The sequence below is a fragment of the Lissotriton vulgaris genome, chromosome 5 (genome assembly GCF_964263255.1).
Source record: "Lissotriton vulgaris chromosome 5, aLisVul1.2, whole genome shotgun sequence".
NCBI classification, from domain to species: domain Eukaryota; kingdom Metazoa; phylum Chordata; class Amphibia; order Caudata; family Salamandridae; genus Lissotriton; species Lissotriton vulgaris.
In genome coordinates, this window is record NC_141693.1 from 2023956999 (window position 1) to 2023983671 (window position 26673).

Here is a 26673-nt window from a genome sequence, read left to right on the forward strand (position 1 = left end):
CCATGGTTCTGCGTCAAAAGTCTGGGCGTGAGGCGCAGTCTTTGATGCGGTACCACTGAGAGTTCGAGGAACGTGGTGTACCAGGCCTGGCGCGCCCACGTTGGAGCAACTAGGATGAGTGTCATCGAGTGTTGCCTTAGTTTTCTCGCCACCAGTGGTATCAGAGGTGTCGGGGGAAAAGCGTACGCAAATTTGCCTGACCAGTTCATCCATATCGCATTGCCCTGCGATTGCGGGTGTGGGAACCTGGCGGCGAAGCTTTGGCATTTTGCGTTCTCCCTTGTGGCGAACAGGTCTATCTCTGGGCGACCCCACCTTTGGAAGTACGGCTGGAGTACTGATGGATGTATCTCCCACTCGTGCATTTGATGGCTGTATCTGCTGGGAGGTGTTCTGCCATGAGGAAGATGTTCCTCTGAATGGCCCACTTCCACATGCTCTGAGCCAGGTGAGACAGCTGCGGTGAGTGGGTGCCCCCCTGCTTTTGGATGTAGTACATCGCGGTCATGTTGTCCGTCCGGACTAACACCACTTTGTTGCACAGATGTACAATGAAGGACTTGAGCGCCATGAAGATCGCCATCAGTTCTAGATAGTTGATGTGCATCTTCTGTTGCTGCGTCGTCCATAGTCCCTGCACCGTGTAAGTGAGCAGATGAGCTCCCCATCCCTGGAGAGATGCGTCCATTGTCAGGATAACCTGTGGCACTGGCTCCTGGAACAGTCGGCCCTTGCAAAGGTTGTGTGGAGTCCACCAATGCAGAGAGTCGTATGCCCGACTGGTAACCAACACTAGGTCTGTTAATTGTCCCTGAGCCTGTGTCCACTGATTTGCTAAGCACTCCTGGAGCGGGCGCATATGCAACCGTGCGTGAGGGACTATGAAGATGCAGGAGGCCATCATGCCTATCAACTGCATGAACACTCTCGCTGGAAGTGAGTGTCTTGGTCTGAACTTTTGGATTAGAGACTGCATGCTGTCTATCCTGACTTGGTTTGGTTGCGCCTTGGCCGTCAGGGTATTGATTGTCGCACCCAGAAACTGCCGGACATGTGCCGGCTGAAGGTGTGACTTTGGGTAATTCAACGAGAAACCCAGGTCGTGAAGGAGGTGAATGGTAGTCGACATGTCCGCGGCGCACTGTTGTTCCGACCTGGCTTGAACGAGCCAGTCGTCGAGGTAGGGGTAGACATGGATGTTCTGCCTCCTGAGGTGCGCTGCTACTGTCGCCAGGCACTTGGTAAACACCCTTGGGGCTGTGGTGACTCCGAAGGGTAGGACTTTGAACTGATAATGCGTGCCTTGGATAGTGAACCTGAGGTACTTTCTGTGGGACGGGTGTAGTGGAATGTGGAAATAAGCATCCTTGAGGTCTAAGGTTGCTAAGAAGTCTCCTTTGTTTAACATGGGAAGAATCTGTTGCAGTGTAAGCATATGGAAATGCTCTGACAGTATATACAGATTGAGGGGACGGAGATCCAGAACTGGTCTGAGAGATCCGTCCTTCTTTGGAATGAGGAAGTACAGGGAATATACCCCCGTGCCTTCCTCCCCCACTGGCACGAGCTCTATTGCTCCTTTTTGCAGCATCACCACCACTTCCTGCTGCAATAAGTGCAAGTGCTCTGCGGACATAGGTCTTTGCCTTGGTGGAATGTTGGGTGGAGTGGATTTTAACTCTAGACAATAACCGTACTGGATAAGTTGTCGCACCCACCTGTCTGTGGTGATGTTGATCCAGACGGGCAGGAACTGCTGTAGTCTCCCCCCGACAGGTGTTAAGTGGTCGGGGGGCAGTGACAGAGAGTCACTGATTGCTTGGGGCAGAGGAGCGTGAATTGTTGTTCCCTCTGCCGCGTCCTTTGTTGCTGTTTCCCCTGTAGCCCCTCTTGTTCTGTTTGGGGTACGAGGATTGTGCTCCACCTCTAGGGAATTGTGACTGCTGACCCATCTGTCCTCTGGTGACTCCACGGGCACCTGAGCGACGAAAACTATTGCCACGAAACTGCTGTGATTGTAGGGCCCCCATAGATTTAGCAGTTTCGGTGTCTTTTTTAATTTTTTCTAGGGTGGTGTCAACATCTGGACCAAACAGTCTATCAGGATTGACTGGTTGATTAAGTATGGTTGTTTGAATGTCAGGTTTAAACCCCGATATGCGGAGCCACGCCTGTCGTCTCAGCATGACACTAGTGTTAAAGGCCCTAGCGGCTGTGTCCGCGGCATCAAGTGCACACTTTATGGCCGCGTTGGAGATCAGTTGTCCTTCCTGTATAATCATTTTGGTGCCCTCTTGAAACTGTGGAGGCAGGTGTTGCACAATTTGCTCTAGTGTGTCGTAATGTGACCTATCATAACGTGCCAGTAGTGCCTGTGTATTTGCAATACGCCAGAAATTGGCAGCTTGCGCAGCCACTCTTTTGCCTCCTGCCTCTAGCACTTTGGACTCCTTATCCGGGGGAGGAGCTTCACCCGTTGTTTGGGAGTTGGCCCTTTTACGGGCATTTGCGACCACCAGGGAGTCAAGCGGCAACTGTCCCCGAATGTATGCAGGGTCTGCAGGCGCTGGTCTGTACTTTTTTTCAATACGTGGATTGACCACCCTCGCCCTGGTAGGCTCTTTAAAGATGTCCGCAGCATGCTTGAGGACCCCTTTGAGCATAGGCAGTGTCTTTACAGTTCTTTCCGAAACTGAAAAAGTGTCGAATAGAAAGTCTTCTTCAACTGGGTCAGCATGCATGTCCACATCATGATTAGCAGCTGCCCTCTCAATGAGTGCATGGAAACCTGCAGAATCCTCTGTTGGGGATGCACGTGTACTGAAAGCCTGTGGGTCCTGTCCCACATTTTGGGTGCCTCGGTCCCCAATGTCATCATATGAATCCGGCTGTGCACCTGGTTCATTGACTGGGAAAGTGTATTGGTCATCTTCATCATAGCCCTCACTTTCAGAGTGGTCTGGAGACGGAGTTGGGCTCCTTCTTGGAGGGGGCTGGATAGGTTCCATGAGGCCTGAGGCGTCCTGTGGAAACTTTTTCTTCTTCAGGGGGATGACATAGGATTCCACCGGCTGTGAAGTGATCTTCCTTTTGTAAAGGGTCAATTTGCCCGTTTCTGCGTCTATAAAGCACTCCGAATCCTCTTGAGTCGAGTACTCGCCCTGAAAGTGCCCCTGCCGTAGAAGATTCCGACTTCTTTGGCGTCGATTTTGATGAAAAGGCCTTCGGCGCCTCTTTTGGCGGCAGAAGGAAGAGGAGTTTACTTGCAGGCTTGACCGGAACGTCTGTCGCCTTCTGCGGCGATGGCGCCGGCGCCGACGAAGCAGAGGCCTTCTCCCTAATTCTTTGTAGTGAAGAAGCAATGAGAGACGCGTCGGTGACAGTGGCCTTTGGCACCGACGAGGAGGCCTTGCCTTCGGATCCGACGTTCTGTTGGTCCTTCGGAGGGTTGGACGATGATGCCACGTCCGCCGACCCCGAGTCCTTGGACCGATGCGCAGATGTGCCAGCCTTCGATCCGTGTGACTTTGACGGCTCTGCCTCCACCACGCGTCCGACAAACGAAGTCCCAGTCGGAGCTGGAGCCGTGTCGCTGGCTTTGGCGGGCTTTGCCGGCGTCGCAGCGCTTGTCTTGTGCGTGCCACCCTTCTTAGAGGATCTCTCCTCCGGCGCCGATTTCGACACCGTGGAATCGCCAGATTTCTTCGACTTCTGTGGACCGGAGGTCGACGGAGTCGATGAGGCAGCAGGCTTAGTCGTTTTTGGTGGTACGATCGCCATCTTAGGGACGCCCGAGTCCTTAAGTTTCGGTTTCGGTTTCGGGTCGGCCATTTTAGGTGTAGTCGATACCGTAGCTTTCAGTTTCGGTTTCGATACCCTCTGCGCAGCAAGTATGTCCGTGGCCGGGCCCGAAGGCGGGGCCGTGGCTTGCGCTACGGGGTCTTGGGTAAGGCCGACAGGCGATCCCGTGACCCGCTCTTTATGTCCGTAAACTTCGGGGCATAGCTCGTCCTCTGAGCTATCTTCCGCGGCCCCATAAACCTCTTCGACGTCCCCTACCTCGTCGACGTATTCAAGGCCTTGACCCACGACTCCGTCGTCGTCTTCCGGATCTGCCTCGACCTCCGTCTCAGGCGGGGAGATTTGAAGATGATGGCTGTGGTCCTCCTCTTCTTGGTCGTCGAAGATGTTATCTGGATCCGGGGCCGTTTGTTGGGCCTCAAGGCGCACCGCGCGCCGAATCTTGAGTGTCTTCTTGGACCTGAAACTCGCACAGGCCCTGCAGTTTCCTTCGTTATGGTCTGGCGAAAGGCATTTGTTACAGACCGGGTGCACGTCTATATGTGGGTATTTGGACCCACAGAGCGGACAGAGTTTAAACGGACTCCGCTCCATGTTGGAAACTCGCTGTCGAGTCGCGATGAGAAGGCCTCGATGTCCGAAGAGTGCAAATACTCCGCTGATTCCGGCTCCGAGAGACGGAAGAACTCGAGACCGCACGCAAAAAATACCGACGTAAAGAACACAAGGCCTTTTGGCCGTTTAAAGTTATGTTTTCTCGGTTCCGACAGAGAGACGTCGAGACCGCATCCGAACCCAATGGCGGAAAAAAACAATCTGGGGATGGAGCCGATGCCCATGCGCACTGTAGTCCAGGGGAGGAGCCACCTATCTCAGGATACTTCGAAGACTCTTCCAGGACAACAATGTGCGATCATCCGGACCCAACACTAGGCGGCGATCTAATGCTAAGATATGAATTTAGCAGCCCACATGCCTCGAACCTGTAAATATGTCATTGATTTTGGGAGTTGTATGGTGCACCAGATACTTCAGAGTGCTTGACTGTGCAGTAGAGCCAATAGGAACCGAATGAAAGCGCGACGAGTGGTTAGAACATTATTATTATTATTGACTTGTAGGGTGCATGGCTACCTAGAGAAGGTTTTCCAGTGTTCGCCTTTGGAGATGAGGGGGTTTATTTACCCCAATTCGGTGATGATAATTTGCACATGGACTTGAGCAGACAAGTGGTTTGTACACTTCCCCAGACACTGGGCTGTGTTCTCCTCTTGGACCGTCAACAGAAGAAAGCGCTTCCTTAGCTGTGCTAATACGAACCGCGGCAGAGGTATGGGATTTACAACGAACAACTGTGGAAATCCATCCAAACCCTCACTTCCATTAAGTGAAGCCCTGACGGACACCCTTATGGGCACCTGGTCTAACCCTTGTTATTATCTACCAGTGATCAGGAAGGAAGGTTGGCAGAAGCCAAGGGCAGTTGCCAGGCAACCTTGACTTCTTGATGCAGCACCCAACACCAGAACGCTTTGTGGTTCCGGCTTCCATCAATGAGGTGAAACACAATTCATTTCCCACCACTTCACCAGGAAGAGTCAAAACAAATCCAAGCATTCCAGAAAGAGGGGGGGGGGGTTACTCTGCCATTGTAGCCCTCCAGTCAATGATTGGCAACTTTTTGATGTGGAGTTGGCTCAAAACATCCCGGATGGCTACGATGCTGCAAAATGCATGATCAGTTCTGGACTGAACACAATATGAATGAATTGATGAAGTATCTCAAATGGATGCAGGGCAGGAAGTCCTCAAGATCAAGCGGGCAGCTGCATTCTAGACAATCTGCAGATGCTTAATCCAATGGGCAGGGAAACCCGGATAAACAATATTGGCACAGTCCAATCTTGCTGTAAATAGCGCGTGCACCGCTGTCTTCTGAGACTCACAGGGAAAAAGGAAAAAAAAACTTCAAAGACTGGAACAAAGCAAAACAAGTATTCATCACTAAAGAAATCTGTGACTGGGAGCGAAGCTTATTACCAATTTTCCGCCCAGATTCTCGAATGATGTAGCAGGCTGAGGTGGGAGAGGCAGAGCAGCGGGCCCACAATTCTCCCACCGGTTATCTTGGAAAGATCCAAACAGCAAGAATTTGGTCTTACTAAGTTTGAGGTTCTTTGCCGCATCCAGTCCAGTACATTAACTAAACACACTTTGATGGATTACTGAACCGCAACCGACCCATTCTCAATCGACTGGATCAGTTGTGTGTCGTCAGCATATGAGATGACCTGGATACCAAAGGACTCGAGCAAGGAAGCCAAAGGGGCCATGTGGATATTAAATAAAGTGGGGTACAGAGAGGAGCGCTGTGGCACCCCATAGTTTTGTGATTTGTTTCCCAAAGAGAGTGATGCCCTCCAAACTGCTGGATCACTCTTGTACAAAAAGGATTTAATCCAACTCGGTGCCTGACCACCAACACCAATATCAATGAAACTTTGCAAGATTGTTGAGCGTTACAGAATCAACCGCTGCAGATAGATCTATTAAAAAGGAGGCTTTTCTATCTTGGTCCAGAGTCATTTTGATGGCACCAGACACTTCCAATAAAGCCGCCTCTGTGTTGTGACGGCAGCAGATTCCTGATAGACTGGGGTGTAGCAGTATATACTGTTCCAGGCAGTTCGAAAGCTGCCCATTAATCAACTTCTCCAGCACCTTGATAACCGCAGACAATGAGATGGGTCTAGAGTTCGATAGCATTGTGGGGTTTAACAACTTTGCAAGTAGCCTGGCACCTTTAAAATGATCCCATTCATTCGCACAGGCAATTCTCTAGTGCTGCGAGTACTTCTGATGTTAGTTTAATTGCGTGCATACTTTACTCTTAACAATACCCTGCTCCTGTGCGTACCCTAGTCCTGAAGATAGCTCGGTGTTCATTTAGTGTGGCCTGGTCCTGTGGTTCAGCATGTCTTGTATAAAGCCTGGTCCTAAAGGCAGCTTGAGTTTGTGAATAGAGTGATCTCGTGGATGGCTGTGGTAACTCTGGTCCTCTGGATAGCCTGAGCGTGTGGATCCTGGCGTATGGCCTCTCTGTGGAGTTACCCTGGTCCTACGGATATCCTGGTTTGGTACATACAGTGGTCTCTTGAAGCTTCCCTGGTTCTGTAGATTTGGTGGTCATGTGGCTACCATGGTCCTATGAATAGAACGGACCGGTGGATGCCCCCTGTCTTTACCCCTTGCTTCGGGTTACCCTGGCCCTCACTGTGCCTGGCCCTGGAGGAGTTGGTGACGCTGTCCTTACCTGGGTAGAAAGAGGGGTCCAGTGCAGACGTACACACTCTTATTGTGCCTGGCAAGGCTCCGGCAGTACTTCTCCAGGTTATTCCAGGCGTTCTGGTTCATGTGAGGATTCTGCAGAAAGGAAAATGATGACACTGAGACTTATAAACCTGGTTACAGCAGCTGATGACAGCCCAGCCCACACTGTCCCCCATTTTACTTTAAGTAAGACCCGCCCTATCCCCCATGTTCCCACCTGCTAAGCTGTTAGTTCAGTCTGGTGCTTTCACCTTGAACACTCCCTTGCCCCGCTTTATGTTTCAGCAACTTGCAGTATTCTCGCCAGATGTTCTGGAGTTGTAAGGAGCAGTCTGGGTGCACCATCTGGAAGCATTGGATCTGCTCCAGAAGCAGTAAGAGAGAGAGGTATGTGCCAAGCAGTGTGGGCTGCGCTGTACTTCAGCCTTCACGCAGTGCTCCATAGCCGTGTTAAGGCCACAAAGCACTTTGGGGGTGATCAGGCGGCTGGAAGCCCTTCCAAATGGCAAGGATGAAAGAGCGTGGCCTTTGTGGGAAGCATTGGTTTAGAGATGTCCTTCAAACAGGATACACTGGTCATATAGCTATACCAAAGCAAGAAGCAGCCAGGAGTAGGGTATGAACGGTTGCAGGCCTGCACACAGTTAGATACAGTTTTCTTAGGTCTGCTCGTCTCAAAGAATTCTGTGATTGGAAATAGCCAGCGCGCTCTGAAAATTGAAGTAGTAGTCAACGATTCTTGCAGGAATGCTGCCTTTACTCTAGCTTGTGTGCCTGTGTGGTAAGAGCTTGCAGTCCTACTGCACAGGCTGCATTTGTCCTTGCACGGTCGAGCGAGCCCCTTCTGCCTGTGCTACATCCGTTATGGGTGCATGTGTGTGTCGCATGCATTGACTTGTGGGAATCCTGTGATATTCTGTGTGTGCGAGGGAAGCTTGCACTGCTGATGCCTAGTGTAACTCACTGAAGCTCGGGAGAACCTTTTTACTATACACATTCAAAATAGATGGGAATTACTCATTCGTGATTCACCTTGAATTGCATTTCCTCTGGAACGTGGACATGAGGCCTGCAACGCGGCAGGTCCAATTATTCATCCATCGTTGATCCCGAGATCCATCATAAATGTACGCACAGAACCCGTCACTGGTGGTCCTAAGATTGTACTTAGTGCAACTTCTTCCTTTTCAGAGATCACGTGCCTCATAGCACATGTATGTGTAGGGCACTGGTACGGGAACCACACTTACCACCCACTGTGGCAAATCTCTACGGGAAATCTTTTAAAACTACATCTAGCTACAATTGTGTGAATAGTGTCTTTTTTACCTGGGAGGGCTAAAAAACAATCTGTGAATTCATCTGCTGGTCACATTCATGTGGTCTCAGCCTTAAATCTACTGTTGATTCCCCCAAGATAATGAGCGATTGAGGGGGAATGCTGGCAGTCGAAGTAAGCATCAAAAAGCCCCACAACACCGTTGGGTCAATTATAAGACTGAGTCAGACCGCCCCATGATCCCACAAAATCATGATGATATAAGATATGCAATAACAGTGGCACTTCATCTCAGCCCAATACATATGTGGGAAAACACCACTTTATATTGGAAGTTAAGTAATTCTCTAAAAAAAGGCCATCACCATGTTATTCAAGAACTCTATTTGAACCCAAGAGGGGACGCCGTATACATGATTGTGGCATCTTATTTCTGTGAAAGGTATGTGAATATTCTATTCTAGAACATTGATTGGTTTGATATAAAACACAGATTACTATATATGTATATATACACATGCATATTATTCCACTTTTAGCTTCATTCTAGATAAACTAGGACAGTGCCTACTCTTTCAAGAAAAATACAAAATCCATTTTTTAGCACCAAACGTTCTGAAGAAGCATCAACGTACTTGATGAATGTGAGCCGAAACACTAATGTTCTCTCAAGGCTCTTGCAGGCATTGTGCACTTAAACTTACCAAGAAATACAGTGCACCTAATGCGGTGTGGAACGATAGTAAGATATACATATGGTTTTACTTCTAGCCTATTTAGGGTTTCAAGCAAATTTGAATACTCTTATGAAAAGGGAAATATACTGTGTCAAATAATCCAGTTTGAACTGACACCATGTAGTCCGTAATTAATCATAACACCAACTCGCTAATAAGGTCCTCATGAACATCAAGCTAAATTGAATAGATCTGAAAGTGTGTGCTTTAGTAAGACAACTTGTACAACGTGTTTATACACATGTAACTATTATTCAGAACAGACCCACTGTTCAGAAACTCTGGCTTCTTTTCTTAGGTTTCCATGACAACTGGGTAATTTTCTTCTAACAGGACTGAAAAGGAATTCTGTGCTTCACAACATCCTAGCGGTCTCTCCGGTACCAGTTCTTACCTTTACCCCTTTTCAACCCTTTGACTGTACCAGCCATTCCCTGCTGTTGACACTGATTTCTGCATCAATAAGTGACCTGCAGACAGAATGAGACAACTCTGCTTAAATGTATATTATGAACGATCAGTCCCACTTCCTTGCCTCACTGCACTGATGCCAAACACCTATTGTGGTTTCATGTACTGTACCATCAAAAAAATATTTTCCCCCAGCAGTAATGACGTTTGATTGAATTGAGATGGAAAGATTGTGTGGTGCGGTAAAAATTCTCATCTGTGGTGTGATGCAATCGTGGTGTTTCAATCTTAATAAAGTATTGAGTTACAATGGGGTATACCCTAAGAACTCTCTGACCTGGGTCAGTAAAAGTAGGTACAATAGTAATGGTCAGAGTCTATAGATTCAATAACACAACCAATGTAATATATGCATACAATTATGTAGGACGCAAAAGATTGCTCAGTCCAAAGTGTGCTTCACTTTTTATTCGTTATTTAAGCACATTATTGCTTAAGTACCCAATTCAAGTCATTGAGTACCCGGATTGTATTGAGTGTCTCTTAATTCAAACATCAAAAATACAGTATTCAATTGCTTCATTGAATCACACAGTTGCCTTGAAGCATAATTCACATTTGATAATGTGGAATTTATCAGAAGAAAGCAGCACAGTGAATTTCAAATCATCGTATTTCAACGCGCTCAAAGTGATGGAAAAGGGAAAGTTAGATGGGATAGGTGTGATGGGAAAGAGGTGAGGACTAGGTAAAGGTGGTTGTGACCTTAAAACAATCACAGTGCTATAAAATACATCCTTTACAGTCTAAAATAAGATCTGCAGTTCCAATAAACTCTTAAGCATAGGATCCGTTTTGCTTTGTTAATTGTTCCTATGCGTAGAGAACATGTAAAGTCTGGTCTACGTTTCGACCCCCTGATTGGCGGGAAAGTTAAATCCTCAGGCTGGGGTCTTCTTCAGGACAAGAGAAACAGGAGCGCCTATAACAACAATTATAGAATGAATGTATCATATTGCGCATAAGGTCAAATTGTGCACACCAGTGGAGCATTTCGGTTGAGGATGCTTACTTATTGTGAGGCCCTTGGGTGGCCATTGTCATTGGACCGTCAAAGGTTCCTTCCTGGTTGTCATTCTGCAAATTATCTAAAAGGGAGTACGTATAACTATCAGGTATTGTAAATTGCGTGTATATAGACAAATATATCAAGATAACCTAAAGGGGTACTTACTGGGAACAGGACATTTCCATTTCAAACACCATGTTGTTACAATGGTCGCACCAGGCCAAACGCTGTTGCGGTGTAGGAATCATACAACCCACGTGGTTCTGTGGGAAGAACAAGAGTAACCAGAGCCAAAAATTAATGGCCTTAGTATGCAATATAGGATGACTTAAAAGAGGATTTTCACATGAGGCAAGGTCGTGATTGACTAGGTTTTTCAAAGAATAGTATTGGGTAAGTTCGAAAAAATAGGGGAATGGCAGTCACCGAAAAGTTTGGTAAAAATTTAATAGTGCCTGGGCTGTCTATACACTCGTGAATAATTAAAGTGCTATCGCGTGATCGCCATGCACAAAACGCCACGAGGAGAGACTCGAGCAGTGTCTCATTATGTCCTTCCGTGGCGCCGAGAGTTCTGTATAGTTAACAGATCCTCGGAGTTGCTCACCGTTAGCTCAATCTCTGCAGTGTGTCTCCGTAACGCTGCCTCCTCGCTGTCAATGCCGTGAATGAACGGCCGCGAGGTGCAGCCGCTGGATACTTCGGAGGGGCTCGCCCGGGCCCAGCCAATCGGCTTAGAGCGTTACAAAACCTGCGTTGTGCTCGGGTCTGTATAAGGGGTTGTCTGTAAAGACCAATTCCTTGACAGTCGATTCTATTATAAATCGAGACAATTTAGATACTGGATCTGGGCATAAATGTAAGGTTGACATTACCTAAGTTTAAAAATGACATTACCTAAGTTTAAAATTGACATTAACCCGCTAGTGCCGGTATTTAGTTGGGTGCATTTGAGATACTGTACCACATGCACCAGGACGGTAGTACCAGATACAGTGCATACATCAGGAACAACGTCCTGCAACAGTTACTTAAATCGATATCAGTCACACATATAGACATGGTTGCAGAGGGTACATTGTACACATTTATAGCAGATGGTATTACCAATTCCTAAGTGATTAACCCGCTCGTGCCGGTATTTACTCTAATTATTTTAGGGATGGGTGTGTCTGCCACTTAGCGACATGCACCGTCCCGGTGTACAATGTACCCTCTGCAACCATGTCTATATGTGTGACTGATATCGATTTAAGTAACTGTTGCCTTAGCTCACTTTATTAAGAGTGCCTAAGCAGAAGGATTAATACCCCTTTCCTTATAACAAATCAACAACAATAGATAGCAAGACTGTACCTACATTTTCTACTACCCTGGTTCCAGCTCTATTTGGACCATCATCCATATTTTTGATGATATTTACATGTACAATATTGAAATACCTTTCCAAGAGAATTTTGGCAGTACAGACTACAAATAGATATATATCGCCTAATAATAAGAACGACTCGGACAGACGAGATTCCTCCACAGAGAACTTTTTGTTCAACAGGATGCCCTTTCGAGCATAATAAATCGTTACAGACATTTCCACGCACCCCGATAGTCACGGGAGAAGATATAAGGACACTATCCTATCTTTTACTTCGCCCTGAAGAAGTCCCAAGAGGACGAAACGCGTCGGCTGTAGCTCCTGTGTGTGATTTTTTACTTACAACTGAACTCAATAAAAGAACTCTTAAAGAACACAAGTAACAACTAATGTGATTATTGCTGTTAACCTCATCAAAGTTATCAGTTCTTGTAAATTCTGAAGTGGTGCACCTTGACCTTGTTTAAAGTGTCTGTGTAAATGAGTAGGTTTCTTGTACATCATGCCCAAGTAGAACTTAAGAATCTTTTTAAAAACAGGATAGCTTCCTGTGTTCCCTGTAATTGTCATTCTGGTACACTATCTGCAGGTCTACAGCAGCTTCAACCATTAGTACAGCTCTCCGGCTACCTCCATTTAAGTGGAGTTGACAGCACTTTTCTAACTGTGGGTCTTTGGTGCTGTGGCGTGCAGAGGAGGGTGTCAGGACGCATGACCAGCATGCTGTGTTCGATAAAGGTGGATCATAAATGTCATTAGAAAGGTTGAAACGTACAGCTAGGGTTTACTATGGCTGTCATTTATTTCCTAACGGTAGAATGTTGGGCATCTATGCTGAAACCTATTTATTGTTTTAAACACAGACATCGAAAATAAGAAAAAGTCCATAAGAAATTAAAAACACTTACAGCCATTTTAATGGCCTCCGTGTGGACAATGCAACTATTCTTTCAGAGGAACAGCATATTTCCGTAACTGCCTTTTACATTGCATCTAGGTGAATCTAACAAATACTTCCTTGCAATGTAGCTGGGACTTCCTTATAAAAGGTTGAGTGGCGATTTGTAACGGGCATGACTACCTAAAAGGTGCCTTGGCGCTGGATCGAAGAGGTGAGAACCAAATAAATACAGCGGCTCTAAAAACACAAGAATTGCCAGGTTTTTAGAGCCTTACAACTAGATGAGACAAATATGAGAGCGATGGTTCACCGGGAGGAAGTTCCATAGCTTAGTGGCAAGAAGAGAAAATTCCCATCACCAGGATCTCAAACGTAAAGTCATTGGATGTTGTGAGCGACTGATCTTCTGACGAAGATTAATAGGTCACTGTTGATGGTGGACCTTAAAGACCAAACACAGATTCAGGAGAGGCCCTTTGAGCAGTAGGCAGCCAATGTGACACCTCTTGCGCCTCAGAGGCGGAGACTCTGATAGGAAAATGAGTGAGGCAAGCGGTTGTGTTCTGTATGTATTGATGGCAATGAAATACGTAGACAACGGATTCATGGAAAAAAGAATTAGGCTAATCAAGGTGTTGGGATGGTAATGTCCCGGCAGGACGTACAGCCGTGTCCCCTAACCTGCAGGCCCAGACTGCATACCTATGATCCTGGGTTTTTGATCTGGGGTCATGCCACACTCTAATCCTGTCTGTGCATTTACCTAGGTCTGGTCTTTGGACCATGATACGTTCTGGGCCTATTCCTGAAACGAGAGAGGCACACCAAGATCACCTTCATAATGATCAGGGCTCCCGCCCCAGTGGCGGGTTTCACGAGTGAGGTGCAGTGGTGGTAGCGTACTCCGCTAGAGAATTAAATTGTGACAACCTTTGAGCTGTGAGACATGAATGTATGTTTACAAGCCCATTCCTCTAAAGTTTGCTGCTTTAGATGATCCCGGGACCCTGAACACAACATCCTGTGCACTGTATGTGTGCGCTAAACGTGATAGTGTGCGGTTCACAAGTGATCTAGGCAAGTCAGTGCCAGTGCTAATACAAACCTGGGAGGTTTTGGGTCGTTCTGAGAGCATGAGCTTTATCCATAGACCTACCTAAAACTCTGAACATGGAAAGAGGGAACCGGGGGGCAGCACTAAAGACAGGTAGAGGCCCAGACAGCAAAGACCGCTAGAGCACAAAGACTTGCACCTTTGAACCGGGAATTCGTTTATTATTGCGTATGTACTGTAATTCTTTGTTTTCTGTGTAATAAAAATTCTTGTCTTTTCTACAAAGAGAAGCACTTGACTGGATATTGATCCTATTGAGCTGCAGGGGGGGTGGTATTGATTATGGAGCCGGATTAACCCTCACACTAACCTTCCTGAGAAACCTGTAACTTTTCGACATTGCTACTACTGAGAGTCAAGTGCTGAAAGGGTTCTATTTGGCCCACTTTGCTGAGCCATAGTAAGGCAGGACTTGGGACAACATTGGTAAAAGGCCTCCATCCCACTGTTGTGGCCCAGTAGCCCGTGCGATGACAAAAGCAAGAGTATGCAGTTCCTAAGGTGGAAAGAGAGGTCAACGTGTTTCAAGCTCTAAATCGTCCAGTTGGATCGTGGCATTTATTCAGGACCAGGGGATCCTCATCGACTCTTAAGGGGACGGTATGTAACGAAGGTTCCGTCCCCTACAGTCTGGACTCACTTGGTAGTCCTCCATGGGAGTGAAAAAGTTAAAACACAGTCGAGTGGGGTATACCGTCTGGACAATACCGAGAAGGGAGGGTCAATTGGCCTCAACCGTGTTGTCTGGGGTACTCGCAATATGGCAAGGGCGGAAGCACTCCGTTTGGGGTCCTCCGTAGCGCGGTACCGACCCGCGTCTGGCCGTCACCCTTAAGAGTAGATGAGGGTTCCCTGGTCCTAAAGAAATGCCAAGATCCTTCTGGACGATTTAGGGCATGAAACATGTCGACCTCCCTTTCCTCTTTCCACCTTCACCCCACACACATCACCCTGAGCTCAAGCGGGTATAATTTCCTCTCTTCAGCCACAACTCTTTAGCATAGGAACCCAGCAAATAAAATCGTTTTTGGGGAGTCCCATGGCTATTTTTAACCACACTTTCCTCCTCCCATCGCTACTCACTACACATATGCCCCACCACCACCTTTCAGTTTCACATCGGTAAACAGACAAAGAGCCCCCCGGTGGGGCCTGTTGGGCATTGCAGCGCCAGCCCAACGAGGAGATGCCCAATGATGAAGCGTGACGCCTTTCGGGTGTGTGAGGGCTCTTGCTTCTAATTAGAGCTACTCCCCCTCCCCTTTTCTTATGAACAACTAGTACCTTCAACTCGACCCCTCCCCTACTCCCTTCCCTCTCTCCTCCTTAGGGACTGCATACTCTTGCTTTTGTCATAGCAACCTGGGGCCTGTATGCTGAACCTCCCAAGCCTCGGTCCCTCTTTGGAAGACCAGTAGCCCGTGCTGCCATCCGGCCTCTTAAACAGGGTCTGACACTCGGCATCTGTGGAAAGTTGTCAATCTCTAGTCGTCAAGATTAAAAGGTAAGTAGGGGAGAATTTTGTGCGTCAAGCATAGAAGTAAGTAGGAGGATGCCAGTGTATTAACCTGAGAACCCAAAGCTGGGGGTCAGCAAAGGGGACTCTGTGGGAGGTTCACTAGTTGGGTGAGCCATAAATGATCTGACAGAGCATGAGAAAAATAGTGGCCAGAAATTAATGAGATCTTGGTCTCGTCCATGTTGAGGGAATTCTTACTCATCCGGTCCCCGTGCAATTCATAAAATTCGACAACGGCTGCTGGCAATTTTCATACAAAACATGTGAATATGGGTGTTGTCTGCGCAGCAGATAAGAATAGCCATCCAACATACATCGATGTGATAGAGCGTGGGGGTTAGGTCTCCTAACCCCTGTGGGAATCGATCCTTGTGTACACTGCAAAAACAACCTGGTAGGTAAACTCAGTGCAGAACGTATGTTTACATCCTGAATTACTTGGTTAATGGTGTGCAGAAACTACACCTCAAACTACAGCCTTTCCTTTCCCTAAAGAAAAAATGCTCTTCCCAACTCCTCATCGATGAGTAGAAAAAAAGGTCTGGTAGAGGTACTTCAGTACTCTTTAAATGCAAGCTATGCATGGCTCATGTAAGAACTGAGACCAGTCAGAAACTGCACTCGGCGTCACCCAACACTGCTAGCAGGACTAAGGGGATCTGCGACCAATACCTGTGGTGCAACATTGCTCAAGTAGAAGGTCTCATCCATAGCCTTCTGGCTGCACTTGTGGTTACCAGCGGCTGCCAAGTGCCCCCTGTCCAAGCCGCTACCCTTGAAGTCAGCATTGGTGGCCCGATGGTAGATGTGTATGGTATTGTCCTCCTGGAATTCACAAGCCTTGCGGGTGGAAGAACCTTGTAGCCGCTCTGTGTCCAGCCTCTCGATGACCCATGCAGCACCTCGGAGACGAGGGTCGTATGCCAGTGCGTAACCCTCACGACTTCGCACTTGGGAGAGGCCTCCAGGGAAGCCATACTTCATTAGGCTAGCCCCAGAGACCAGCTCAGTGGCAGCCTGGACAGTGAAGAGTCTTGGCTCAGGATTAGCCCAGTGCTGCCAGCTCACAGCTCCAGCTCCCAGGCCTGCCCCAACAGCTACTGATACAGCCGAGAGCAACAACGCCCTGCCACCCCGGAGCCCATGCATCTCTGTGGCCTTCACAGATCCCCAGGTAGAGAATTCAGAGCCCCTGAAACATAAAGCTTACACTGCACATAGAGCCCACCCCACACTGTGAGGCTTGTGGCTACAATCTTGCAGTACTACACCTAGAACAAAGTAATATTGTCAGCATGCACCCAGAGCGAAGCTGTACACCATCTGAAAATCACTGCAGTCAACTGCAAAAACGACACCGTGTACTGAACCGGTCTACGCCTAGAAACCCCTGCAAACTGCAGTGTTATCAGCATGAACCCAGAGCTCTGCTCTACACCACCTAAAAATCACTGCATTGAACTGCAAACACTAAACCCTATACCCAGCCTGTCTACACCTAGAACCCCTTTCAAACTGCAGAATTATCAGCATGAACCCAGAGTTCAGCTCTATACCACCACAAACTGCAATTTTTAGCTCTACCACATACACAAATCAGTGCACTGAACTGCAAAAACGACACTCTTTACCCAGCCTGTCTACACCTAGAAACCCCTGCAAACTGCAGTAAGATCAGCAAGCACCCAAAGCACTGCTCTACACCACCTAAAAATCAATGCACTGAACTGCAAACACTACAGCCTGTACCCAGCAGGTCCACACCTGGAAACCACTGCAGACTGCAGGATTGTCATCATGCACCAGAGCTCTGCTCTACACCACCTAAAAATCAATGCACTGAACTGCAAACACTACAGCCTGTACCCAGCAGGTCCACACCTAGAAACAACTGCAATATAAACAGCATGAACCCAGAGCATAGCTCTACAGCACCTAAAACAACTGCAATCTACAGCTCTACCACACCCAAAAGTCAGTGCACTGAACTGCAAACACTACACCCTGTACCCGGCAGGTCCACACCTGAAAACCACTGCAAACTGCAGTAAGATCAGCAAGCACCCAAAGCACTGCTCTACACCACCTAAAAAATCAATGCACTGAACTGCAAACACTACAGCCTGTACCCAGCAGGTCCACACCTAGAAACCACTGCAATATAAACAGCATGAACCCAGAGCTCAGCTCTACGGCACCCATAAATCACCGCACTGAACTCAAGCCCTGCCCTCAGCCCTTGAAAGCTCTGCATGTTGTCTGACCCAGCGTCAGCCCCTCCTGCTCCACTCTGGGCCCGGCTGCACCACTTCCAATCCCGGCTCCGCTGCTGAGAGGCGTGTGACCCTGGGCACATCAAGGTCAGTCGCTGCAGGGACACAGAGGGCGGCCTGGGGCTCCTCCTGGGGCCACGGGCGGGCTGACAGGAGGGAGTGACAATAAAGGCCGCCTCTGGGGCCTCCTATCCCGGCTCCTCCCCCTCCACGCGCTGCCCACCTGCCCTCGTGAGGCTGCGACCAGTGAATGTATGCCTGAGGTGGTGAGCATTGAGACTACAAGTCCCAGCATGCACAGCGGTATTGGCGTTAATACGCCTGGGCCGAGTAACCACGTGTAACAGCCCCACCGGGGAGAGAGGCAGCCCGCGCAGGTCTCTGGGGAGGGGGCGCGGTGCCCTGGCGGTAACAACGAGGGGAGAGGAGGCGAGAAAGCGTGGGCGGCTCCAGGGCCGACTTCCATTCCCGATCCAAGATGGCCGCCATCTGACCTCTCCGAGAGGTCGCTGCACGGCGAGTCCTACCTCTACCTCTACGGTTACAGTGGACCCGAGCTGCTAAAAGGTCCCTGCTTAAAATAACTGCACATGCGTGGAGGGACGTTGGAATCTACATTACTTGGGCGAGGTTTAGTAGGGGGCGGGGCATTATGTGGGCCTGTGCGGAGGGGCCAATCAGGGGCGGGTCACTGGCCCCTGCAGCCCAAGGCCCCGCCCACAACCCCTCAGAGGTCTGGAAGTACAAGATCTGCCCAGGATCAAACCATTTGGTCAAACAAGAGAAGGCGTCTTCATCGCCAAATGTTCCAATCCACGCATTTCTTACCTTCCAATTTAGGCCATCTCTTACCTACGCAAATAACCAAAAAGAGTCCTTTCCATGTCAGAGGAGGAGGAAAAATGACCCTTGCAGGAACTTAAAGAAATATATATTTTTTTCTCTTTCAAATAACCCTCACCCAGCCGGGTTCCCCTTGGTGGCATGCTTCATCATAGGGTCCGTCCATCCCTGCCCTCTACGGACAGGGGCGTGCTGCTACCAACGAATAGGCGGGAGCACCTGATTGGAAAATTGGGGGTGTCCTTATACCCCGATGCTGTATTAGAATGAAGATGGGGGGGGGGGGGGTTTATTTGAAGTGTGAAAAAATAGTTAAAAATACCAAATTAGTGGGATCAAAACAGCTTCATTTCTTACTTTTTATTTATTTATTTATTTATGCATTTTTATATAGCGCGGACTTTACCCGAAGGCGTCAGAGCGCTTCACATTAGGAACAGAAATGAAACATAATGAGAAACATTACAGAAGAGCAGATTACTAAAACATACGTTACTTACATAAGGTAATAGTGACAATTGTGAGCAAACAAAAAACATGAGGTAGTAAAAATTGTGAGCAACCAAAAATACATGAGGTAGTAAAGGTAATAATGACAATTGTGAGCAAACAAAATACTTGAGGTAGTAAAAATTGTGAGCAACCAAAAATACATGAGGTAGTAAAGGTAATAGTGACAATTGTGAGCAAACAAAATACTTGAGGTAGTAAAAATTGTGAACAACCAAAAATACATGAGGTAGTCAAAAGTGCACAAGAGGAAAAGTGACAAGTGGGCAGTTATAAGAGAAAACAGAGTATAATTTGAGGTATAATACTGCAATAAGTGCTAGGCACAAGAACAGGCGTTACGTAGGCAAGGTGGCACTTGTGCAAGTATCAAAGGTAAAAACATGTGAGAGGTAGCAACCGTGTGTTACAAGGGCAAAGTGTTGTGTGCATGTTACAAAAGGGCACCGAACACAAGTACATGGAGAATACTGCAAAAGGGCAGACACTCCCACCACAGGAAAACACTGGGAAGGCACTCCCATGGTCATGGAAAGTAGAAAATATCAGTAGTGGGAAGTCTTCCTCCGAATAGCAAGAGGACGTGAATTACTTTTGGAGGTGTCTCTGGAGGAGGAGAACTTTGAGGTCCCTTTTGAAGGCCTGGGAGGAGGCGGTGGTCCGGAGCTCAGGCGGAAACGAGTTCCAGATTCTCACTGCGTTGCCTGAAAAGGATTGGGCCATTGTTCTTTCCTTCTTGAAAGTGGGAGGTTCAAGCAGTAGATTCTCGGCATACCCCTAAAATGGTATACTAAAATCTGGGGGATACGCGAGAAAAACTCTAGGCGTGAATACATATTTCCCTAGAAGGTCGACTAGTTTCATGCCCTACCCCAAGGCATTCCATCAGGACCTAGAAAGGAGAAATGATGCTCCCATTCCTGTTGTTACAGTGAAAACAATAGTGGTAATAAAAATACAAAACACATTTACAGCACCTAATTGGTCTGTGTTAAATATTAAAAATCCTGTAGGGGTACGAAAAGAAAGAATAGGTTAAAAAATACACAACCCTTGAGTCTATATTATATTAAAAAATCAGAGGTGATTCAGTGGTTGTGGTGCTGAAAATTTATCAAAACCATGCCTCTAGCATGATCGAAACGGTGATAATGAGACTCACAAGACATGGGGCCAAATGATGGTCACATATGAAGTATTTAATTAACCTCTAAGATTGTGACGGTAACATGACGATGTGCAAACAGTTTATATGTCTTTGTACTGTCTTGTGAGTCTCATTATCACCGTTTCAAAGATGCCTGATTTATTTTGTTAGACTCGTTAATGGTTTAATTTTTTTCCAAATGCATTTTACACCAATGCAAGTTATCAGGAAAGTACAGTTGTCCTGTCTATTAAACACACTATTCTTAAGTATTGAGGGACATTTAAATGTATTTTACTTGCATTAATTTGGAGTCAATTTTAGGGAGGAGACACCAAAAATAAAGCGGTATGTGGTTTAAAAAATTGTGAGTCAGGTGTGTTGGCACGTATGACATGGATAGAAATGGAAGTGCATGCAAATATTCTTCAAGCACAGAAACACTTTGGGAAGGGGGCCTACATGCATAGGGGTGTTATCTAGCACTGTATGTGGGATAAAAAAAGTTTGAGAGGGTACTCTAAAAAAGGCATGGGCGAAGAAGTGTAACTACGAATATTTCATTAAAGGCGCCGCCTTAGTAATACAGAGCACCGTATATATGATTATAATACCTTCATCAGCTTCATCCCAATTATAGCTTACATCCACTCCACCCTCCAAAAAAAAGTAACAGTGGGGTGCCACTGGCAATGGCCAATGCAGGTCGAAAAAGTTTGGGAACCACTGATTTAATGAGTTAAATGTGCGTGACATTTCAATTTGTTTTTATTTGTTTGATTAATTAAAATCTTACAAAACAGCTAAAACTAATACAAATATAAAATGCTAACACAATGCATATATTCAAATATTACTCGTAAGACAATAAAATATTCTGAGCTTTAAAATTATTAATTTAGTAAAATCATCTAGACACTGATTATAGTCTATTCAAAGACAGGCTTCCAACGTTTTTTTGAAACAATATAAGAATTTTCACGAAAGCTGAATTCATTGATAAGTCTTCTGGATCTAAGGTTGCCATTAGTGCCTGTCTACAAGTCCTTACTCCTCGTTCATTAAACAGTTTCTTAAGAATACTTTTTCTTTCCGCTTCCAGATTCGGGCAAAGGCACATTAAGTGTAAGATGTTTTCTTGACCAGATTTACATAGCCTATACAAACAGATATCATCCGTTCTTTTCCATGGTGCCAGATGGCATAAGCCTGGAAAGATACCAAACCTTGCATTGATAAAAATTTGTTTTTTTTTTCCACCAAGATGTTTCCATATAGGGTTGTATCTTCTTTTTCTTAAAACCGTTTACGATTGGCCACGCATGCTGTCTTTTAACAAAGTTATCTTTGTCCTTTATCAAGGAGAGATAGTCTGTAATTTTATTTACTGTCTTTTTAAAACTCTCCTGCTTAACCATGGATTCCAGATAGGAGCTATACCATACTCATTAATTGCTTGATTTTAATAGGAGGCGGTAGTTGAGGAGCAGTTATGACTTATTTCTTGCCAAAGTAGACGAGACATATCATTGTCGTAATCGTTTTTTATTCTGTTCCATACTTTAATTAGGTTTCCTTTTCTTGCACAAGATTGGTTGTTTACACCGAATTCCAATCTCACTTGGGTTTGTGAGGCATTCTTTGGGAGAGAAAATAAAAGTCTATACGTTTTTGCAAACGAGGTGTTGATAATCTCTGCATCTTTCCAGTTGAGCACCTCACTACCATATGAACGAGTAGGTAGTAATTTTGCTGCAATAGATTTTAATAAGGGACGATAAGATAAATCCCCAATGGATTTCTGAATTGATCTAAATGCGCCAATAAGGGAGTTCGCTTTCCTTGTAATATCTTGCTTGTGCGTCACAAACTTGCCATTATCACTGTAAGTTACTCCCAGGTACTTATAGTCATTTACTTGTTCCAGTTTTTTTCCTTGCAGGAACCAGGTATGTGCGTGCTTTAGTCGCACGTTTTTTGTAATTACCATCACTTTGGTCTTGGCATAGTTTATATGCATACCGTTTTCCTCGGAGTACTTAGAGATGCCGTCAATCAGTCGTTGCATCCCCACCTTTGTATGACTCATAAGTATAACATCATCCGCATATAATAAGCTGGATATCTGAGTTTGAGCTAACCTAGGTGGGTGGGCGTTAATGGCGTTTAGTTCGGAAGTAAGATCAGCTAAAAATAAATTAAAAAGTAAGGGAGCCAACACACAACCCTGTTTGAACCCCCGTGATGTTGGGATTATTTTGGTTAGCGTTGAGCCGATACCCGTCCTCACCCTGCCCAAGTTTATGAGTGCAAGAGCTTAATCATCGTTAACAGCTTTGTTGAAATTCCTTGTTTTGCAAGCTTGACCATCAGAAGTTCTCGATCCCCACAGTCAAAGGCAGATTTAAAATCCACGAAACACAAATATAAGGGTAATTTAGCTAGTATTGCTTTCTCTATTAGTATTGCTAAGATTAAAAGATTTGTGGTCGTACCGAGGCCTTTGACAAAGCCTGTTTGGTTTGGGGGAATTACCTGCTCTTCTTTTGCCCAGTCTGCTAGGTTCATCAGGAGAATACAGGCGAACAACTTTGCATCTGTATCCTATAGCGTGATTAATCGGTAGTTTTCTGACTGTTGCCAGTCGCCTTTCTTAAATATGGGTATTATAAGCGATCCTTTCCATGAGTTCGGGATTTCTTTTCTCTCAACCACATCGTTAGAAAGATCTGTAAGATGAACTGACCAAAAGTCGGGCGCTTCTTAAAAGAGTGCAAAAGGAATGCCGTTCGGACCAGGGGCACCATCCTTTTGTTTTTTGACTGTTTGTTATAATTATCTCACTATCTCCTTCATTGCAGATCTTTGTTACAGAAACGTCGACATTGGATTGCATCAGAGTCAGTTGATATGGGTTAAGATGAGTTTTAAGAAACGTCACCCATTTTTCTTCAGATAGGCTTGTCCCAATTCCAAGATTCTTTGGTCTAGATAAGCCATTAATGATTCTCCAGAACTCCCTTGACTTTGCCAATGTACTTGCATGGAATATTTTTGTCCATAGGTCTTGCCTGGCTTTATTCTTTTCGTTCCTGTTGGACCCGGCCCGTTGGGCAGGTTCACCCCTAGACTTTTTGCTTTTTCCTATCCTGTTTATGGAACCTGGTGTTGGTGATTTTAGGCCTCTGCGCACTTTTTCACTGTGGTACAGTGTAAAGTGCTTGAGCTCTCTTTGAATGAGTGGTGAGTGACCTGCCCTCCCATAGGAATGAATGGGGAATATGTATGCCCATGGTAGTTCCTGATGTGTGGGGAGTGCAGGGGCGAGTTTGGTATGTATGAACCCGTGAGAATGAATGCTGCAAAATGATATATGCGGCATGACGGTGTCTAGTCTAGAAGTACTACTTTCGGAAGTTGGCATATTTTGTGTAAGTAGTTGCTGGCGTGTGATTGGCTGGTGAGCCTGGCCCAGAGTGCCTGGGCCTACTTGTGGATTGACTGTCTGGTTTGGGGATGACAGGGGCTAGAGAGCCCAGGAGGTTGTCTGAAGTCAGCCCATGGATGAAAGGCAGCATCTGCTGCCAGGGAAGTGGGAGGAGATGGCACCTGATAGTGAAGGGCTGTGCCTGCCTAACTACAAAGCTGGCTCCACCTCCCGCTGGGCGACTGTCACCTCGGTCCCTGATACTGAAGGGACTTCCCTGTAACCAGTTCTGGCTGGTTCTCACACTGCCTGCTTCAAAGGACTTCAAAGACTTTTCTGTGTATAAGAAGGGGCTGTGTCCCCTTCCAAAATGTTCTTGTTTCTAACTTGAATCTGCCAGGGGCATGCTGCTGCTGGGGCTCAGGGGAATCCCTGGGCCCTGCCCAGCTCCTGGACATTTGATGGACTGCTGGGGGGACTCTTCCTGGCTGTCCCCCTGTCTGCTGCATTTCTTTGGACCCTTCTTGCTGTAGGGGTCATTTCCTGCTGGGGGCTATGAGCTCCCTCTCTGGACTTCTTGAGCTACTGGGACCCTCCTTGCTGTGGGGATTCTTGCTGGGGGCCTTTTTGGGTGATTACTAGGCCCCCCCAGTGCCTCGTGGGCGCTTTATCTGAAATACGAGCATTTTTTGGCGCCTCACGCCCGATGCGTGAGACTTGGCAGGTGCCTACCCTGCGATGTTGTTCGTGGGTTTATTATAGTGGCATGCAAGTGCCCGTCTCGCTTATATTTGATTTATGTGCCCTCTGGCAGGTGCCTACCCTGCCAGGGACTTTGCCGCAATTTTACTTTCCACGAGGGAGCCCACTCCTCGGGAAAATCTCTGCCCGCCTGCCTGTCTGGAAACGGGCCGCCGCCCTGCCCCCGACGACCGGAAGTGCTTGGCCGGCCGGCCAATCACAGCGCGGCTGGCCGGAAGTCCCGCCCCGCAGCCTGGGAGGCGGGGGGAAGGAGAGAAGCATGGCGGCCGTTACGGGGCTCCTCTGACCTGAGGGAGCCCCGGAGAAGGAGGAGGTGGCGCGCTGAGAGGAGCGGAGCGGAGGGGGCGCGAGGCACATTGTCGGTGCCTGCCCCCACCGCCAGTGAAGCTGAGCCGCCGCCCGGAGGAGCCCGCCCCTGAGAGCCCGGTGAGTCGGCAGGGCTGGGGGGGGGGGGCTCCGTGTGGCTGCGGTTGGTGCCGGTCGAGGCACCGAGGAATGGCGGCCCCGAATGGCAGTGGGTTGCCCCACCGTGGTTGTAGAGCCCGCGAGGGGCTCTTGAGGGCCCGCAGTTGTTGCAGAAGTCCCTGTGAGGGGCTTGGGGGCCAGTGTTTGTGTTGAGCCCTGCAAGGCTCCAACGAGGGGGCGGAAGAGAAGGGAGGGGCGCCGGGACACATTGTCGGTGTCCGCCCCTCCCCAGTAGCGCGAGCTCGCGCTTCTTGTAGTAGGAAGCCACGAGGACTTCAAGGGCGGCCCCAGCTGGCAGTGGGTCGCCCCAACGTGCGTGAGCCTAGAGAGGCTCAGAGGGGCCATATTATGTTTCCGAGCCTGTTTGGCCCCAGAGAGGGCCATATTCGATAGAGGGGGCTTCGGGGCACATTGTCGGTGCCCGTCCCCTCCTGCCTCCGAGTGTGAGGGTTAGAGTCCGGTGAGGCTCATGGGGGCACCATTGTTTTTAGAGCCTGAGAGCTCCAACGTCTGGGGCATGTGTGATATGCCCACAGCCTGTGTAGCTCCAGCAGTGGCGCAGTTGGCGCCTAAGGGCCAGTGAGGGCCCTGGCGCAGTTTTGTTGTTCCCCAGCTGCCCAGCACTTTGTGGGCAGCTGCCACGTTTAGGCTTTTGTACTTTTGGACTGGCGCTGCTTGGCAGCGCGCCCTGACATTGGACTCAGGGCATCTGAGAATGGTGGTTTCTGCCTGGCTTTGGCGTCAGCCTTAGCCTAACAGAAATAGCCAGTTCTAACAGTTCCATATCACTTTCTTTAATTTACGGTTGGTATTCTTCAGTGAAACTGCTGTAACTTTGTTAAGCAGAGACCTCATTAGCTGTCTCCTCAGCCTGTTTCCAAAGGCATCTGAGCTTCCTTACAGCATATGGAAGGAAGACGTAGTTTACTGCGCCTTCCCTTTTTTCTCTATATGGACCTTTCCTTCCATGAGCACTTGTTGTTAAAGTATTATCAGTAACTACTTTGTGTGTAAAATTTTCCCATCGTTCAATGGGATTTGTACTGTTTTCGACCATAGATTCTGTCACCAGCTTTTTTGCCTTTGCGACAATCTCATCCTTATTTTCGGGTTTCCATATAAGTTTTGTGTAATTAATAGTACAGATCTCTCCAGGGATTGTCTTAAAGGTATCTGATTTTGGACATAATATGTTTATATAGATGATTTGCTGGCTGTGGTCACTTTCCGTCACTTTATTCAAGGAATAAGATATCACCTGGTGGAATATTGAAAGAGACGTCAAGGTGTAGTCAATTCGTGAAGAGCCGTTTTTTGAGTGAAATGAACAAGCCGGTGGAGAGTCAGTTGAGAATCTGCCGTTCAGTATTCTAAGGCCTAACGCTTCCATGTCGTTCACCAGTTTTATCCCTCTTTTATTTTGTTGACTGGTGTTTTTTGGTGCCATTATTGGGTCTGGGATTGCCCATTGCTGATTTTGTGATTGGACAAATTCACTCCGTAGCAAGGGCATTAACAGATTGGTGTTGAAGTCCCCTGTAACAATATAATCAGCCAGTGGCTCGTCCAATATTTGCTCAAGTAATAGGTTATTTAAGGCATTAATCAGAACTTTCTTTGTGGACCTATTCGGCGGTATATAGACGTTTATTAGAGTCAAAATTTTGGAAAGTATATTTTTACAGGGTTTATAATGAATTTTTAATACAAGAA

At 47.2% G+C, this 26673-nt stretch overlaps 1 protein-coding gene across 2 annotated transcripts in view; it reads right to left on the reverse strand.

The window, feature by feature from the left end:
* Window positions 1-18387, reverse strand: part of ENDOG (endonuclease G) — a 50030-nt gene extending 31643 nt beyond the window's left edge. The window contains exons 1-4 of one of the 2 annotated variants that reach the window (XM_086924882.1): window positions 17654-17760; window positions 17423-17537; window positions 16206-17314; window positions 7115-7224 (exon numbers count right to left, since the gene is read on the reverse strand). In XM_086924882.1, coding sequence (XP_086781008.1) covers window positions 7115-7224; window positions 16206-16682 — 587 coding nt within the window. In that variant the 5' untranslated portion in view covers window positions 16683-17314; window positions 17423-17537; window positions 17654-17760. Of the gene's footprint in view, window positions 1-7114; window positions 7225-16205; window positions 17315-17422 lie in introns of both variants that reach the window. The other variant, XR_015296124.1, reaches the window with a different exon arrangement.
* Between the last annotated feature and the right edge of the window lie 8286 nt (window positions 18388-26673).